This window comes from Equus quagga, chromosome 2 (assembly GCF_021613505.1).
Source record: "Equus quagga isolate Etosha38 chromosome 2, UCLA_HA_Equagga_1.0, whole genome shotgun sequence".
Lineage (NCBI taxonomy): Eukaryota > Metazoa > Chordata > Mammalia > Perissodactyla > Equidae > Equus > Equus quagga.
In genome coordinates, this window is record NC_060268.1 from 178,768,246 (window position 1) to 178,784,300 (window position 16,055).

General features: G+C 44.1%; 2 protein-coding genes across 3 annotated transcripts in view; one reads left to right on the top strand and one right to left on the bottom strand.

The window, feature by feature from the left end:
• Positions 1-16,055, top strand: part of DOCK1 (dedicator of cytokinesis 1) — a 502,522-nt gene that overhangs the window by 205,347 nt on the left and 281,120 nt on the right. The window lies entirely within an intron of this gene.
• INSYN2A (inhibitory synaptic factor 2A) overlaps positions 1-16,055 on the bottom strand; it is a 59,409-nt gene that overhangs the window by 4,645 nt on the left and 38,709 nt on the right. The window contains exon 3 of the mRNA XM_046651128.1: positions 13,684-13,755. Coding sequence (XP_046507084.1) covers positions 13,684-13,755 — 72 coding nt within the window. The remainder of the gene's footprint in view (positions 1-13,683; positions 13,756-16,055) is intronic.

A 16,055-nucleotide genomic window follows, 5' to 3' on the forward strand; every position in this document is an offset into this window, starting at 1 on the left:
TCCTAGGCGAACAGCAGAATTCCGGGTACCTGTAATTATTGAATTTCCATTAAGCAACTACATTGGGAATCCTGTTATTAACCAATTTATCACACTGCAGAACCATGTAATCACAGAGTAATCTAATCTGAGTTCTTGTTAACAAAATGACTCGACTTTATCTGTTGGGTTGATTCCTGTTTGCGCTCCCCCTCCACTGAGAAGCTGCAACCAGGAGCAGTTTTCTGCATGGAGGGAGCATGTGCGGCCATGAATACCTGCTGGGAGATGCTTGCTCTGGGGCAGGCAACGCGACCCTGAGCCTGGTGCCTCCCTCCCCTCTGTAACATGCAAGTTGTGGTGTACCGGCTGGGCAAACTGTAGAGTCTTGTGCCCTGGCCATGAGGTGGGAAGAATGTGCTTTTCTCATTGGGGAAGGAACACACCAAGTCACCGGGGTGAATCTGAAGCAGGTAGCTGGCTGGAGAGGGCAGTATCTGAAGGTTAATAGTCTGGACAACTCTGGCTGACACAATCCTCAATCTTAACAGCCAAATAGCCAGAAGAAAGCAGCACCTGCTGTCCTGGTTAGAGGAGACGACTTGGAACGGAGCCACCAGGGGACATTCTAGGGCACTTTGACTCCTTTGTGCACAGATGCCCCTCCCTACTTAACACAGTGAGGAGTCCATAGGTGGGTTGGGAGGCTGCCTGATGGAGCGGTAATGGCCCTCACTTTGGGCTTCAACACTGATGTCCCAGTGACAGTGGGCGTGGGGATGGGGCCCTGGATGCTGCCTGGCAGACCATGTGGTGTGGGTGGGGTTGCCATTACAGAAGACATTGTTACTGTCCTCATGGCTGTTACTTTGTCCCCTGCCTGGAACACCTGTCTTGGCTGGTGGCATGGCTGGCCACGCCTTGTCCCTCTGTCCCCCAGGTACACATTGCCTCCTCATTCTCTAGTACCTTCCAAAAGATCCCCCATCACCGCTTTCTTTTTCCGTCTCTGCACTTGCCATGAATAATTATTTATTTGTTTCCATATTATTTTGCTTCCATCCCTCAAATGCAGGGGCTGTGACCAGGGAGAATGACCTGTCTTTGTTCCCAGCATCTACAGCAGGCCCTGAATCATGGTGCTTGCCTACCTAATATTTACTGAATTAATGAATGAGCACGGAGCCTTAAAAGACAAATTCCATCTCAGCTTTGGTCCCAGTTGCCCTGGTCTGCTCTGCCCTGGTCTGCTCTGCCCTGGTCAGTAATCTTGTGGTGCCCCACTTTCTCCTCCCACAATGAGCCCCCTCCTTGTTGCAGACAAACAGACCTTCTCCCCAAGCCGACTTCGTTGGCGAGCTCTGTGACCTGGCTCCGTTCTGTCAGAATTTAATCAAAGAAGATTCTGAAACATTTTATGCAAAGCACACACCAGGATCTTTTTGGAGCTTGGCTGCTTTCTTCCACTCCCTATTTCTCTTTTTCTGGAAAAGCCTGCAATAAAATCTTGGAAAGGATGGGTAAGGTCAGCAGGGTACACTTGTGGGTGACCAGCTGCTGCTGTGCTCTGTTAAGGGAAACCTGAGAGTGTCATTTTAGTCCCTTTTCACTTTTCCTGTGGCCTGGAGGAAGGCCTGGCCCTATGTGCGAGGCTGTACTGGTGTTTTCTGCATGACGTTGCTTCTAACCGCCATCAAAGGCAGCAGGCCTCCCCTGTGTAGTTTGGACCTGCTTCAGAGTGGTTCCAGCACGGAGACTTACTCTCTAGTCAGATGGGCAGACGGAGCGTCTGTGTGCCAAGTCTGGGCTCCAGACCTCGTCGTCTCTTAGGACTTGGCTGGGGGTTTACCCAGCTCCCTAAAGCCTCCGGGTCTTGATGCCCTGCAGCACACCTGAGGCAGGGCGCTGCTGCTGGTGCCACTCATCTCCTGTGGGCGAGACCTGCTGTTTGCACTGCACTGTCAAGGGACTCACCCATCATGCTGAATGCTTATTCCTCGGGAGCATGAGCAGTCTGGAAAAGTCCTGACTCTGGAGTTTCAAAGCATGAATGTGAATGTGGAGCCAGGCCAGCCTTACCTGTGCTAGGTGCTCTCCCTTAATTATCACCCGAGTTAGACAAAGGCTGCAGACAGTGTGGGGTGAGACAGAAAGTTCCAGGACTGCTGGGGCTGTGTACAAGATTTAAATACCCAGAAGCTGCTATATGCTTATGTCTCTCCTTTCTCTGCCTTCGTCCCTTTCCTCCCACCAGACAACGGAACCATTCAATAAACCCTTGGCATTGAGAAGTCCACATGAACTGAAGCTGTGCCACTGTGCGTGCCATTGCAAAGCCATTTGGAGCACTCTGTGTGCCTCATGGTGATGAATGATTAGAGCAATGGGGCGTAGACTTAATTTCTTTGCTTAGTCTTTTTCTCTTAAAAATGAAGTTTTAAGGATGGGGACTTTTCTTACGAAATTATTCTTCTGTACATTTCCAAAGAAATAAAAATCGGTCCTACATCCCAGCTGCTCCGTCTGCTGGCACCCTAATAGCTTTACTTGCTTCCTGGAGACTCTGCTAGGCTCTGTAGTAACACTTCTCCCGGCACTGCATGGGATTGTGCAGGAGTGTTGTTCTAGCTCCTCCGGCTGATACTCTGCTGTCTAATGCTCCTATAAATACACGGACCCTGCCACGGTTTCCTCAGCAAGCTGTCATGTACTCCTCAAGTTAATTTAAGGGGAATGTATTTAAAACACACCATTCTCCAATCCCCTGTGTGTAGTGCGTAAGAGTTAAAAGCAGGTGAATTTGGCACCCAAGCACTTGTTTGTTTTCTAGCGTGGAAGGAAGCCTGAAATCTCGGATGTCTCTGGCCTCGACAGCCTCAGTGTGGCTCAGTGGGCTGCAGAGGCTTCTGTTTTTCTCTTTGAATTAGATCGCAGAGTCCCCCGGTGCTAACCGTGGCTCTGACTGACTCATGCTTTGCCACTGTGGATAAATCATCTCACCTTCTGGGACCTGAGCTTGCTGGGCCGTGTAATGATGGTGGAGATGCACTCCCACCCCACAGGGCATTCCACGAAGCAGCCACACTTGTGGGGAACCACGGTGCAAGCCCAGGAAAGCCAGTGCATTGGGGTGCGTGATGGCGCTTACTGTGGGGAGTTGGATGGGACAGATGGTGTCTCCAAAGCACAATCCTTTATGTCTACAGAAGCAGCCAGAATCTGGCTGGCTGCATGTTAGCACCATGGACAACACCAGCGTTGTTCCAGAGGAACCTGAAAGTTAGGCTCCGCGGTCCAGACCTGGCTCCCTTGCTTGCAAGCTAGGTGAATTTAGGCCAAGTTTCTTCTTCATTCTGGGTCTCGGTTCATGTCAAAGAACCAGGACCCAAAACGGCCATCATTCTCTCCTGAACGCATTTCCATGTGAATTTCTGAGGGCACCATACATTCAACAGTTCCAAAATCGAATCTTTCCCTAGCCTGTTGCTCTGTCCTCCCAAACGTAGCCAGCGGCCACCATTCATCCAGCTGGCCAAGCTACCCACCTTGGAATCCAGTCTGACCTGTCCGTCCTGCCTGCTGCCATCAGTGGGGTCTGGTGCATTTGCCCTCAGCAGTCTCCAGTGTCCTTCCTGTTGGGCCCCCCTCCGCTGCCCTAGTCCAGATCTTCAGCAGTTTTCTCTTTGGCCATTGAAATAGCCAAGTCTCATTCTTCCTCTCTCCATTTCTCTCCCCCCTCAACCCTTTTCGAGTTACCAGTCTCCTTAGGAGGACCTGAAACTCCCTGACAAACTTCTGCTCCTCCTTCAAACCTAGGTCACATGCTGCTGCTGCTTTCTGTGGATTTTCTAGAATAACCACGTCTGCCCACTGCTCCTCTGGTCCTGTCCAAACTCTTCTGGAACAGATTGCTCCTTGGGCAGGGTTGTCTCCACATTTTTACTAGAGCACATCCAGCTCAGGGTGGACTGTAGCTATTTTTTCTCAGGACTGTGAACTCATTGAAAGGCGGACCATGTTTTATTCATCTTACATCTGTGGTGCATTTAGTACAGTGTCAGGCTCAGAACATGCTCTTTGTTTACTGAATTGAAATAAACTGACAAACTGAACCCAAAACCCCTCACTTCTAGTCTCAGCAAAATGCTGCTGCTCTAGTTTCTACTTTCATTTACAATTTATTCATCAAAATAAATATATGTATAAAAAATAGGCCTATGTGTTACATACGTATATTATATATATTATATATGAATACCATTCCAATAGTTTCAAATATTAATAATTTGTAATTACTAGCTTTTAACACTTTGAACATAGAAATGATTCATCATAGCTTTGAATCCTTCCCTTACCACTCTTACACACAGTAGGTACATAATCAATGTTTACAGAATAACTCTAAGATTTAAAATACCAGAAATAGATGGGTATTCAATAATATTAATTGAATTAATATTATTCAATATATTCAATAATATTAATTCAATTAATATTATCAGTATTTTCAATATAGATTTATTGATCTATATCCAAACTATAAGATCTATCCTCTTTTTCCTGGTATGCTATGGCAAGGAAATTATGATCACAGTTAAAAAAAAGCAAAACATTAGTCTGTTATTCCAGCTGTCAATTATACTATGAAGTATCTAAAGTTACAGTTAGACAGTGACTTTCCTGAATACATGCTGGTTATTTACCCTTACCTTCTTGGAGAACAGTCACACTCCTTTTATGCTTGACTAGAGCTCCAGCCTCAGTGTCCATCTTATCTGTGACTTTCTCTGAAGCACAAATACTGGCCTGGCACCCAGGCCTAATCTAAGTGCCCGAGTTTGAGGGCTGGCCAGATGCACAGGAACCAGGGAACCATGTTTTAACCTCCTATAAATTGTGAGGTTGAAGTGGAAACCCTCAAGACCTATTTCTAACCTCTGCCCATAATAATTTCTCAAGGAGGAATGCGACCAGATCACTAACAAGAGTGTCATGTGTCTATTAAGTATATCTTCTGCCACACCCCTAGCAAGCCACAAAGATCATACATTATATTTAGAAGGGGTCAATAATTATTAAATGTAGCCTGCCAATATGCTGCCGTCCCTGGCCGCAGTGAAGAGCAGACAGTTTTTTATCTCTGGGTAGGAAGTGCGTTGTAACTGCACTGTTAAATGGAGAAAATACGTGACTGTCCAAAATAGGTTGTAGTGAGTCCAGCAGGTGCCAGGGGTGGAACACCAGGTCGGGTGACCTGATTGGCGTTGGCCAGGATCTTGGCCATCACCTCGTCTGCTCTTCTCATTTTGAAGATGGGCACTCTTCTGCCCAGAGAGAAAGACTTCCTGGGGTCACAGTGCTGGAGCTAATGTACAAAGCAGCCTCACCCCCTGAGCTACTCGCCCAGTACTCTGAGTTCTAGATGCTCCAAGGAGCTCCCCTTCTATTCTGACATGAGCAGAGACAGCCATCTTCACTGGTATGAAGCAATGATAGTCTCATCACAGACCAGGAAACCATTAGCTTCTTGGTTTTTTTAATAAAGTCTATTTTATGTATTTATTTATTTATTTAGATTGGCCCTGAGCTAACATCTGTTGCCAATCTTCCTCCTTTTGCTTGAGGAAGATTGTCCCTGAGCTAACATCTGTGCCAGTCTTCCTCTATTTTGTATGTGGAACGCTGCCACAGCACTGCTTGATAAGCAGTGCATAAGTCCACGCCCAGGATCCAAACCCGCAAACCCTGGGCCGCTGAAGCAGAGCATATAAACTTAACCACTATGCCAACAAGCCAGACCCTGTTAGCTTCTTGCTTGTGTCCTCTGGTGTCACCCTGGACCAGTCTAAACCCCGGGCTCCCTGCCATCCCTCCAGGGATGTCATATCTATGAGATTAGTTCTTTCAAAATGACTGACGGTAGCAGAGTCAGCCGAGTGGCCCTAGCAACCACTGTCTTCTCTAGTTACCGTGCCCACCGTGAATTTCACATGACCTAACTCAGGGCATTGTGTTAAGGACTGAATCCTGTATTCAGCCCCTAGAAAATTCTCCATATTCATCTAAAAATGAATTACATTGATTTCCTCATGAAGTTGACAAGGTAACCCTGTCCCTCAGTTTTGGACATTGGTGAATGCCTCCTTTAACTTTTCCCTTTGGCATAACCAAAGGTGAACGTCTTTAGAGGAGGGTCATCAGTATAATTAACCTTTCTCCGCTGAATAAATTTTAAGTAATTGCTTTACGAATAATATGTTGAAATGAGTGATCAGTTTTCAGTTTTACAGCTGTAATCAAGTTTACAGCATCTGATATGTATCAGAATTACATTTAGAATTAACGTTACTAAAGGTTACTAAAAGGTTACTAAAGAGTACTAAAACATTTCTAAATCTTTACATATTGGGGGAAAAATAATATATCTTTAGAATTCTAATAGAAGAGAAAAACTTGAGTTATTGGCATTGGTGATTATCAAGGAGAATTTTTGAGGCCTGTTAAATCACTTTTTTTTCTGACTTTTAATTTACTTTATTAAAAATTTTTTTTTAAAATTTCATTACACCAGAACAACATTGCATAAGGTATTATCCAGGGAATCATTTCTCTCATCTTCCTCCCACCTCATCACTCACTGTAAATACTAAGAACAGAGCACTAAATACTAGACAAAAGGCTAATTTCCTCCACATGGTTCATGTTGTTAAAGAACTTAATATGCGCAAGTGGTGGTAATTGAAGCAGGACTGGAAGGGGCACTTCCACTAAGAGATAATCACTAAATGACAAAGGCTGCAAAGACTTCCCTCCAAGTGGGCTCTGGACAGGCAAGAATTGGCACCATTTCTGCCTACAAATGCAATTACCTCTCTGAACAGTAAGACTTCATTAGTCTCGAGGCTTTTAGTTCTGGAGGCTGTCCTGATCCTGCGCTACCCTCACCAGCTCTGTTTTTGCAGTACACCACAATCTGAAATTTCCATGCACATTTTTATCTGGAATCTTTGCAACCTTATATTTTGTGCTCTTATGGGTAATGCAATGAATTATCAAAGATGATTTGAGAAAATGCAACCCACTAATTCTGCAAATTCCTCCTTCAATCTCCTAATATTAGGGTATTTTACTCATCTTTCCTGAAATCCCTCCAATCATTTTGGAAAAAGCTGGCAGAATTTAGGAACTTCCTACTTGAAAAGCAGTCAAAGACTGCAATGTACTGGAAAGTTCCCCAGCTGCTGTAAAGATGAGTGCACATGTGTAGCAAGGCATCCCCTTCCGTCCTTGGGCATGCTCTGGCTGTTTCCCCCTAGTTCCCGTTGGTTGTTCCTAACTTTCTTGCCTGGGGTGGGGGGCTCTAGAGAACACATCTAAACCTCCCACCTGGTACCCCTCCAAGATGATGCTGTCACCTCGGAGTCAGCTGTCCCCACCCAGGTCAAGCATCCTGGCTTCCTTCAGCTCCTCCTCATCTGCCTTTCCTCATTGTGTCTGTGGCCCCCACCTTTAGTACAGAAGGTTCCCTTTTGTCGGTGCTCTATTGTTACAGGGTCTTATGGTAGGGGGTGTGTTTGGGCTTGTCTTCAGCCAGATTACGACTCCTCGCCAGCTCTCAGCGTCTGGCACAAAGGCTGTCATCTCTAGGAGTCCCGTGCAAAATACTTGCTGAAGAAATGCATATAAAGCATCAAATGGAAAGGACTTCGGGTATTGTATCAAAATGGTTGTTTGAAATCCTGCCTGTGCCTGACCATTGATGGGTTATGTCAAATGATGAAAATATGACATAGACCACAGGGCATCTGCAAGCTCCCTCCCTCTGTGGTGTTGAAAACAAAGTGATAGGCAGAGCCTTGGTGTTCCCATCCACTCAGGTTCTCAGCCCACTCACTGATGCACTGCATAATTATTAATGTCACTCGAGGCCAGCTGTGTGGTGGTTGACGATACAGAAATGAAGCAGGTGTGGGCAGCATCCCCCTGGAGGGTACTGTCACTTCAGGTCTTGTAACTAATGGTAGGAACTCTAACACTTTACAGGGAGACTTTAAATTCTGGTAAAGATTCTATTTAGTCAATCTGAGTCAGCATTATTATTATCTTTGAAATCTTGCTTTCATTCCCAAAAGGCTTTGAATTGAGGTTAGCACGTGCTCTTTTCATAAAAATGTGCAAATTTGAATTCAGGCCATTTTGTGGTGGTGACGATTATACGAATTAACCACTTCAGTAAAGGAGGGAAATGGTACATCTCATTGTTCTTCTCTGAAATAAATCTGAACAAAAGGTGACTCATCAGTGGTGTGACTCATAGATTAGTCTGACAAGAGAATTACCCAGATAGGCTGCGTACAAAGGCTGTCAACTGCTTATGAGCAAAGATTATATTAGTAATTTATCCTTAAAACATCTTCTGAAATAATTACAGCTTATTTTGACAGGAAATATGAATGATCATCCAGAAAAGTTTTACTAAAGAAAAAGGAAACTTCCATCTCTTTTAATCTTTTGTCATGCTGAGACGGTCTTTAATTAGAATTTCACACTTGGTCCGGATCACAATTGAAGGGATGTCATCGTGGGAAGAAATGTGATCATGTCAACCACCTCAAAATTCCCAGTTATGGAAAATATCACTTTTGATGCTTGGGGTTTCAGTGGATTAGTGAGCAGGGCAATCAATTCACTGCCCAAGAACGGTTGTTCGACTCTACGTAAATTGATTTGCCAATACAGGAATGGATGTTATTTGGTTGAGAAATGCCTTGTGACTGTCCACCCTTTCACCTCCATGTGTATTTTCTGTTGAAGCGCCCAGACCCATTCCTTTCATAATCGTATATCACTCCCTCATGGGATTTCAGAGCTGGAAGGGACCTACCTCATCCCTTAGTACAATCTTGCATGACTTAGAGATTTCATGGACATCCCACCAAAGAGAGAGTAGGGGTTCAGCCCTAGCCCCTGGGGCGCCCAGTACCTGAGCAGCAGACTCCAACAGGCTGATGTTTCCAACTTTTTGCTTGTGGTTCTGGCAGGCATTTTCTCCTGAAATTGCTTTAAGACCTTTTGTCCTTTTGATGTTTTTTCTAAGTCCTGTAGATTTCCCTGACAGACTTATTTTTTACAGAGAAATATGTACCGCCACCCATGGCAAAGGTACATATTTATTACAGGATTGTGTTGATAAAACCACAGGGAGTTGGGTCTTGAACATGGTTCCATTTGCATCTCCCTGGGCCAAGTGTTACTGGAAACACAATGGATTCTTATGCTGCTTGGAGAGGGTAATTGATTTCAATTGAAAAGCAGTGTGGAAATGCAAGACAGACGGGGTCAAATTCATTGACCTCCAGGGCTCTCTGCCTGCCAGCAAACAGGTATGACAAATTGCAACATGTAGAAATGGCAGCTATGATGGCCCCTCATGTTCTCCCAGTCTCTGGGACAACCACAGTCCTTTGGCATTTCAGAATTTCTTTACTTTGAAACTCCTTTAACCTATTGAATCGTGAGGTGCTCCAGGCATCCCAAAGGAAAGACCAAGAAGAGTGGCAGAGATGCTGGTGCGAGGACTCACAGGAACATCTCTGAAGTCTGGGATGCAGGCCCTGGTACCCGAGAGCCTGGGTGCCAGAGCCAGGCTTGGAACCAACTGCAAGGACCCTGACCTTGAGCTAAACTCATTCCTTCTGACGGGATCCTCTCTATAGAGGTGTGCAGGAATTGAAGGATGGCTTGTTTGCAAGTTTCCTTGGTAAGAAGAAATGGACTTAAATCATAAAGACTTTGAAATTTGGACACTTGCCCTGGCTCACTTTGGGTCTGTCCTTGTGAGATGTTGTGGCTGCCCATGTGCACAGCTACAGGGTCACCTGAACGGTGATTTCTCCTGCCCAAGGACTATTGAGTTCTGAATGCTTTTCTACCAAAGAAACCTCTAATCTTCATGAAGCATTTGACATTTGAGGATTGAACCATAGGGCTACCCGAAACCTGAGAAATCATCTGGCAGAATTCTCCCTTGCTCCGCCCATCCCTTTCTTTTTTGGCAAAAGGGAACCCCGAGGGAAGTAACCTATCTCTGTAACAACTGTCAGCCACCAGGGCCAACTCAGATAGACATGAGTCCTCCAGGAGCCAGAGGGAGCATTCCCTTCATCCTCTTATATCAGACTTTGATATTCTGATAGGATTACAGATGGCCCCTTAACCTACATGCTAGATTAACCACCACTATCCTGTCCCCTGTGACATAACTGACGCCCACACAGGCCAGATGCTCCTGGCGAACAGACTTCTCTGTTGTTGACCCGTGACCCTCTGTTGTTCCTTCTCCAGCTGCATGCTCACCAAGAGGAGGCTGTGTTTGAGTCTGTTTATGCCAGCTGTACTCATCATTGAAATGATGTGATTTATTTGAATGTTATGTAAACCAATGAAATATAACTGAGGCAAGAGAGAATGATTTCTGTGAGTTAGGTGCTTTGGAAAGAGGAGCATGCTACAAAATATTGAGCGTGAAAAGGGGAGGAACAAATCAGCATCCAGAAGGATTCTGAATCAGGTTCTTTTCCAAGACCTCATTCCACTTCAAAGGAAGGAAAATGAGTGTGGTTCATGGAAGATAACCCCACTCAAGCGGGGGCGCCCACATTCACAGAAGACATCTGGGCCTCACCTCGAAACACAGGCATGGCTTTAAGTCACGTAACTGTAAAATCTCAATTTATATGACTCCACCTCTTTTGACTGGTTTTCAATTAGTCAACCAGAAGTGGGCTTCACTCCTCTTAGCATCTATAGAGCTCAGAAAACTTTTGCCTCATGTCAATAATGAATGTACAGAGTAACTTAAATTTTAATTATTTCTAATATAAAGTGATAGGAAAATTGAGAAACACAGTTTGTTGAATATGTTCAACTCGGTAGTCATATCAAGACCTTGCTTGAATTAATAGTTGGAAGACTGTGGGAACCCCCCTGAAATGGAACCGTTAAGCCTTCCAGAGGAACTTCTGTCTGCAGCAGAAATTTGAGGTTGGGGGCATTTTAGTTGTTGTTATCACTCTGAAGGGAGGGAGTTTAAAATACTTCCCTGAAAGAAATCTAAAACTCCGCTTTCTCTCTAGTACCATCTCTCCAGGGATGCTTTGCTCTGTCTAGAGGCCTGATGGTAGGGTTGGCATGGCTGTAGATGGCCTCGTCTCTACTCAGTTCCTGAAGACGCACACCACCAAATCCACGGTCCCTACAATCGCATCTTTGATGAAAAGATCTCTGAGTAGACATGCGTTTTCCCAGTTCATGACAGAGAGCCAAAGCGATCACAATGGCCCGATCACTCCACCTGGTGAGTCTTTGCTAAATTCTGGCGAATTCCTGTGGTGCTGGGACACTCACAGGTCTTTTGAAAAGTGGGCCAGTGGCTGGTGTATTGGGATTCATGCAGAATGGTGGTTGAGTCAGTTCTAAATTCCTGAAGGCTAATTCCTGAAAAAGACAAATTCCCATCCTTCACAGGCTTGTTAAATCACTTTTAATAGCACTTTTAATGTATGTTACTTCTGGATTAGAGCTAAATTTATTTAAATTACTTCAGTTACATTGGAGAATGTCCTAATAAATTCTTTTTTCAGTTCCCCCACAACATGTTAAATGGGTTTATGCTCATCAAGCTCACTGTCTGAACCTTTTCTGAAAACTCTGCTCACTTCTGCTTTGTTGCATTAAAAGACTGGATGAGCTTCAGCTCCCAAACTGACAAAAGCTCAACTGTGAGGATACCTGGCAAGGCTGCACCTTCCTCCCTTCTTGTCCTAATTGACTGATGTTGGGGCAGGTTTATTTTATGCTAGGGTTACGTGGCTTTGCTTTCTTGTTGATTGAAAATTCCTTTCCACCATATGAATGTAGTGAAAAGATTTCCACTAACCAGACTTCTCTGATAAGTTGCTATCTCTGAGAAGATAATTTGTAATGTGTAGGAGTTCTTGCTAAACAAAGCTTGTCTGGGTGCTTGCTCTTCACCTCCTCCTTGTTAACAGTGGAGAACAATTAGGGGGCTTGGCTTGCTGGGCCAGGGCTGCTGCAGGGTCCTGGCTCCCTGCGTGCTGCTAGGGGCCTTTAGCTGTTGGCATTTGGCTTTCCCTAGACCCTCACTTGGTGATGGTTCCAGCAAGGCAGGCTTTCTCAGTTCCGGCTCTTTTGACATTTTGGATGACACTCTGCTGTTGGAGGCCGTCCTGTGCGTTATGGGATGTTAGCAGCATCCCTTGCTTCTACTTACTAGATGCCAGTAGCACCTCCCTAGTTATGACAGCTGAAAATGTCTCCCTCCAGACCTTGCCAGATGTCCCCTTGGGAGGCAGAACTGCCCTCAGTGGAGAGCCCCTGCAGTAAGGACTGTGCTGGTGTGACACCTGGTGCTCATGTCTGCCTTGTGGTTTCTTCTGCCTGCTCCCAGACAAGGTCACCAGGTGGTCCAACTCTGCTTATAAAGAACCTGGAGCCCTGTCCTGGATTGTGTGATGGGTTCAGGATTGTGTGGACTCAAGGTTTTTGCTATATTGAAGACGTTTATGCCCTCCTCCTGTCTCTACCTTCTTGATGAGAGGATGGTAGCTTTGAAGATCTTTCTAGAAAGTGTATTTGGTGGGAGATGGGAGTTCCTTTACATATATTTAGATATTTAACTATGCAGTTAGAATTGTTTCTGATAATTGGACAAATCAACTAAATTGTTCTTCAGGCTTAATTTCTAAAAATGAACTAAATTATGACATTTCTTTTGGCTCTCATATTTTGTGAAAATTACATTTCTGAAAAGAACAAAAAGAGACAGTAACCTCTCTGAAGGTTGTAACCATGTCTTAAAATACTAAATTATTGGGGCCGGCCCCACGGCTGAGTGGTTAAAGTTCTGTGCGCTCTGCTTTGGCTGCCCAGGTTCGTGGGGTCGGATCCCAGGTGCAGACCTACTCCACTCATCAGCCATGCTGTGGAGGCGTCCCACATACAAAGTAGAGGAAGATTGGCACAGATGTTATTAACGCTCAGGGCTAATCTTCCTCAAGCAAAAAAGTAAAAATAAAAAAACCCTAAATTATTGCCAAAAGCCTAATATGGCTTTTGCTTGTTGCAAGTTTCTGCTATATTCTTATTGATACTAGTAGTCTAAACACACTTCAAATGAAAAAACATGAATACCAGCTGTAGGGGTTCTAGACAGGGGTTTATGCCCCAAGGGACATATGTGCCATAATACTTGTGAGTTTCCAGGAAGTAAATTGCACATTTGGTGTGAGCAGCCTGGGTTCTTCTGTGGTATTCCTCGCACATACAATTTGGTTTCCAGGCTTTGATCTATATCATCTGAAGGGTTTATATTTCACAGCCTTTCTGGAACACACAGTACAGTGCTCATGGCTATCGATTCCAAGGGAGCAAGCTATCAAACTTACACCAATTTTTGTAACCACTAAGATGCATTTGCAAGAAAAATGAATTCTAGCTCTCCCTCATCCCATGATCCTATACCTGGGGTTGAGTATTTAGAAGTAGCTTAGAATTATGGTCAGGTAAGGTCCTTTTTGTGTGATAGAATCATCCCAGCATGGCCCCAGATGGTACTTGCATTCGTGGGTAAACATCATTTGTCACTCATAATACAAAAGTGGGAAGAGGAGAATGTTAACATACCTATAGATAATACATGCACTGTTCCTGCATGTGTCACAATTAGCTGTGTCTTGCCCCGTCCGATATGAAAGCCTACAAGATAAGAACAGGAGAGCATTACAAGTGGTGGCTGGTGGTTGCTGGCTTTTATAGAGCAGACACCTCAAATCAGATGCTTTCCCAATGCCACTGCTCGTCATGGTAATGGAAATTAATTAATGTGTATTTCCCATTTTGCTCCTGTCTCTGCATTTATTGTACACAACCAATGCAACGTCTACAGCTAAGATGATATTTAAATTAAATTTAGAGTGTGAACATAAGCTGGTAGATGAAGTAAATAATCTGATTAATCTGATTTTGTTATAAGCAGAGGGAATTTGGGATGTTTTAGTGCAGCTTTATATTTATGGTGTTTTGAAGAAACTTGGAGGGAAAACCAACCCCAGATATTCTGACTCGGTGGCTTGTTTTTGCCCCACTACCTCGTTGCTTGTTAAGAGTACACGTCCGCAAATTTCCACCCTTGGGCCCAATCCCTCCCTCAGCCTGACTTGGTCCAGGAAGCTAAGAGTGGATTTTACATTTTTAAATGCTTGAAAAAAAAATCAAAAGAATAATAGTATTTAGAACGCATGAACATTAACGAAATTCAGATTTCAGTATCCAAAAATAAAGATTGCAATTTTGTCAATAGAAAATAGTGAATATTTTTATATAAGTTCCTACACAATATCCTTGATTTTGCCTCGTCTATGGCAAATTCCAGAATATTTATTCTCTGGCTCTACAGAGAAAAAGTTTGCTGACCCCTGTGGTGGAGTATCCTATTGCTGTAGTCATGCCTTCTGATTTCCTTGCTGTGCCTATATTCTCCGGTGAGTTCTGTCAGTCCTATGAGGCCAGACAGATTTGCTTTTTGCGAGGGAGATGCTAACTCTCTTCCCTCTAAAAAAATAACAAAGTATTTTTTTGGAGTATATTGTGAAAGGTTGTATAAACTTAAAGGTTTGATAAGCAGGATTTTCTTGACCAGGCCTTGAATAACTCTCAGCCCAGTCACCCCAAGAAACTAGTTTGGGGGTGCTTTCCCAGTGTTTCTTGTAACCACTTTGCTGACCTTTCCTCTGTGATATTTTTAACAGGCAGGAGTATTTTTTCGCAGTATTACTTTGTACCCAGGGACAAATATGATAACCAGAATCTGTTAAATTCGTGGCAGAAGAAAAGCTTTCATCAGAATTGGCTTATACACACTCTGGGGGCAAATTTACATTTATAGAGTCACTCAATGTAGTAATAGTGTGCACAGAAGGTTTCCTGTCAACATTGATTGTCCATATTTTCATCACCTTCAGTAAGCAAACTTTATGCATCATGGATTTTTGAATTGAAAATAACTTTTGTTTTCCTCATTATATTTTGTGTTACGTAAACATTTGACAAAAGGATTTTCCACTCAGTGCCATGATGTCTCAGTGAGCTTCGGTAAACTCAGACTTGACCTTTGAATTCTGTGTGTTTTATTTTATTTGTTAATAAAATGACCATATTCTGCCCCAAAATCATTCTGCCAGTCATTGCCTGTGACCCATTGTATTTGAGCCGGAACTGGAATCATAGTGTGGTTGCATTTGTGTTGACCTTTGTCCACCATCATTTCTTGTATTGAGCTCCTTTGATGCCCACATTGGGCCTTTTCCCCTCCCCTTGCCTTTGTCAGGAGAGAGGAGCAATAAAGAGCCTGTGCCTTACACCCTCCCTTTTTCTTCACCAGACACGGCAACTGTTTTTCTTTTATCCCTTTCCTCTTGATGACAGGCCTCAAGAGTACATTCCTCCTGAACCTTTCCACCTGGCTCCAGATTTGTCGAACCCATTCCAGGGTTCTTTCCTGTCATGACACTGACCTCCGTTCCTCCGTGCCTTATCTATATATAATGCCTTTCTCCATCCAGCTGATTCTACTAGAGCTTGGCCCTAAGCTCATTTCTGACTAGGGTCACTTTGTACAATATAGTGCACAGTACTTGAGCCCATGTCCTAGCAATGACATGTCTGATGTGGAATGTGTTGTAAAACTGTTGGGTTGGGTTGCAGATGAGAGACTGCTGCTATTATTGTGTAGTAACTGCCAGCCAGGGGAGAAGATATATAATAGTTGTCTAATATGTGCTAGTCACATTCCAAAGTTTAGGTTTTTAAAAGAAAACAGACAAAATCAGGGGTCATTTCTTAACCTTTATCTGAGGAGCACTCTTTCTGGGTTCCAAGGTATGAATTCCAAGCTCACAGAACCTTCCTGCCCTAGACCTCGGGACAAATCTCTATCAAGCCTCATCAATACCAACACCCCTTCCTTGCCTGGTAGCATAGATTCCCAAGTGTCTCAC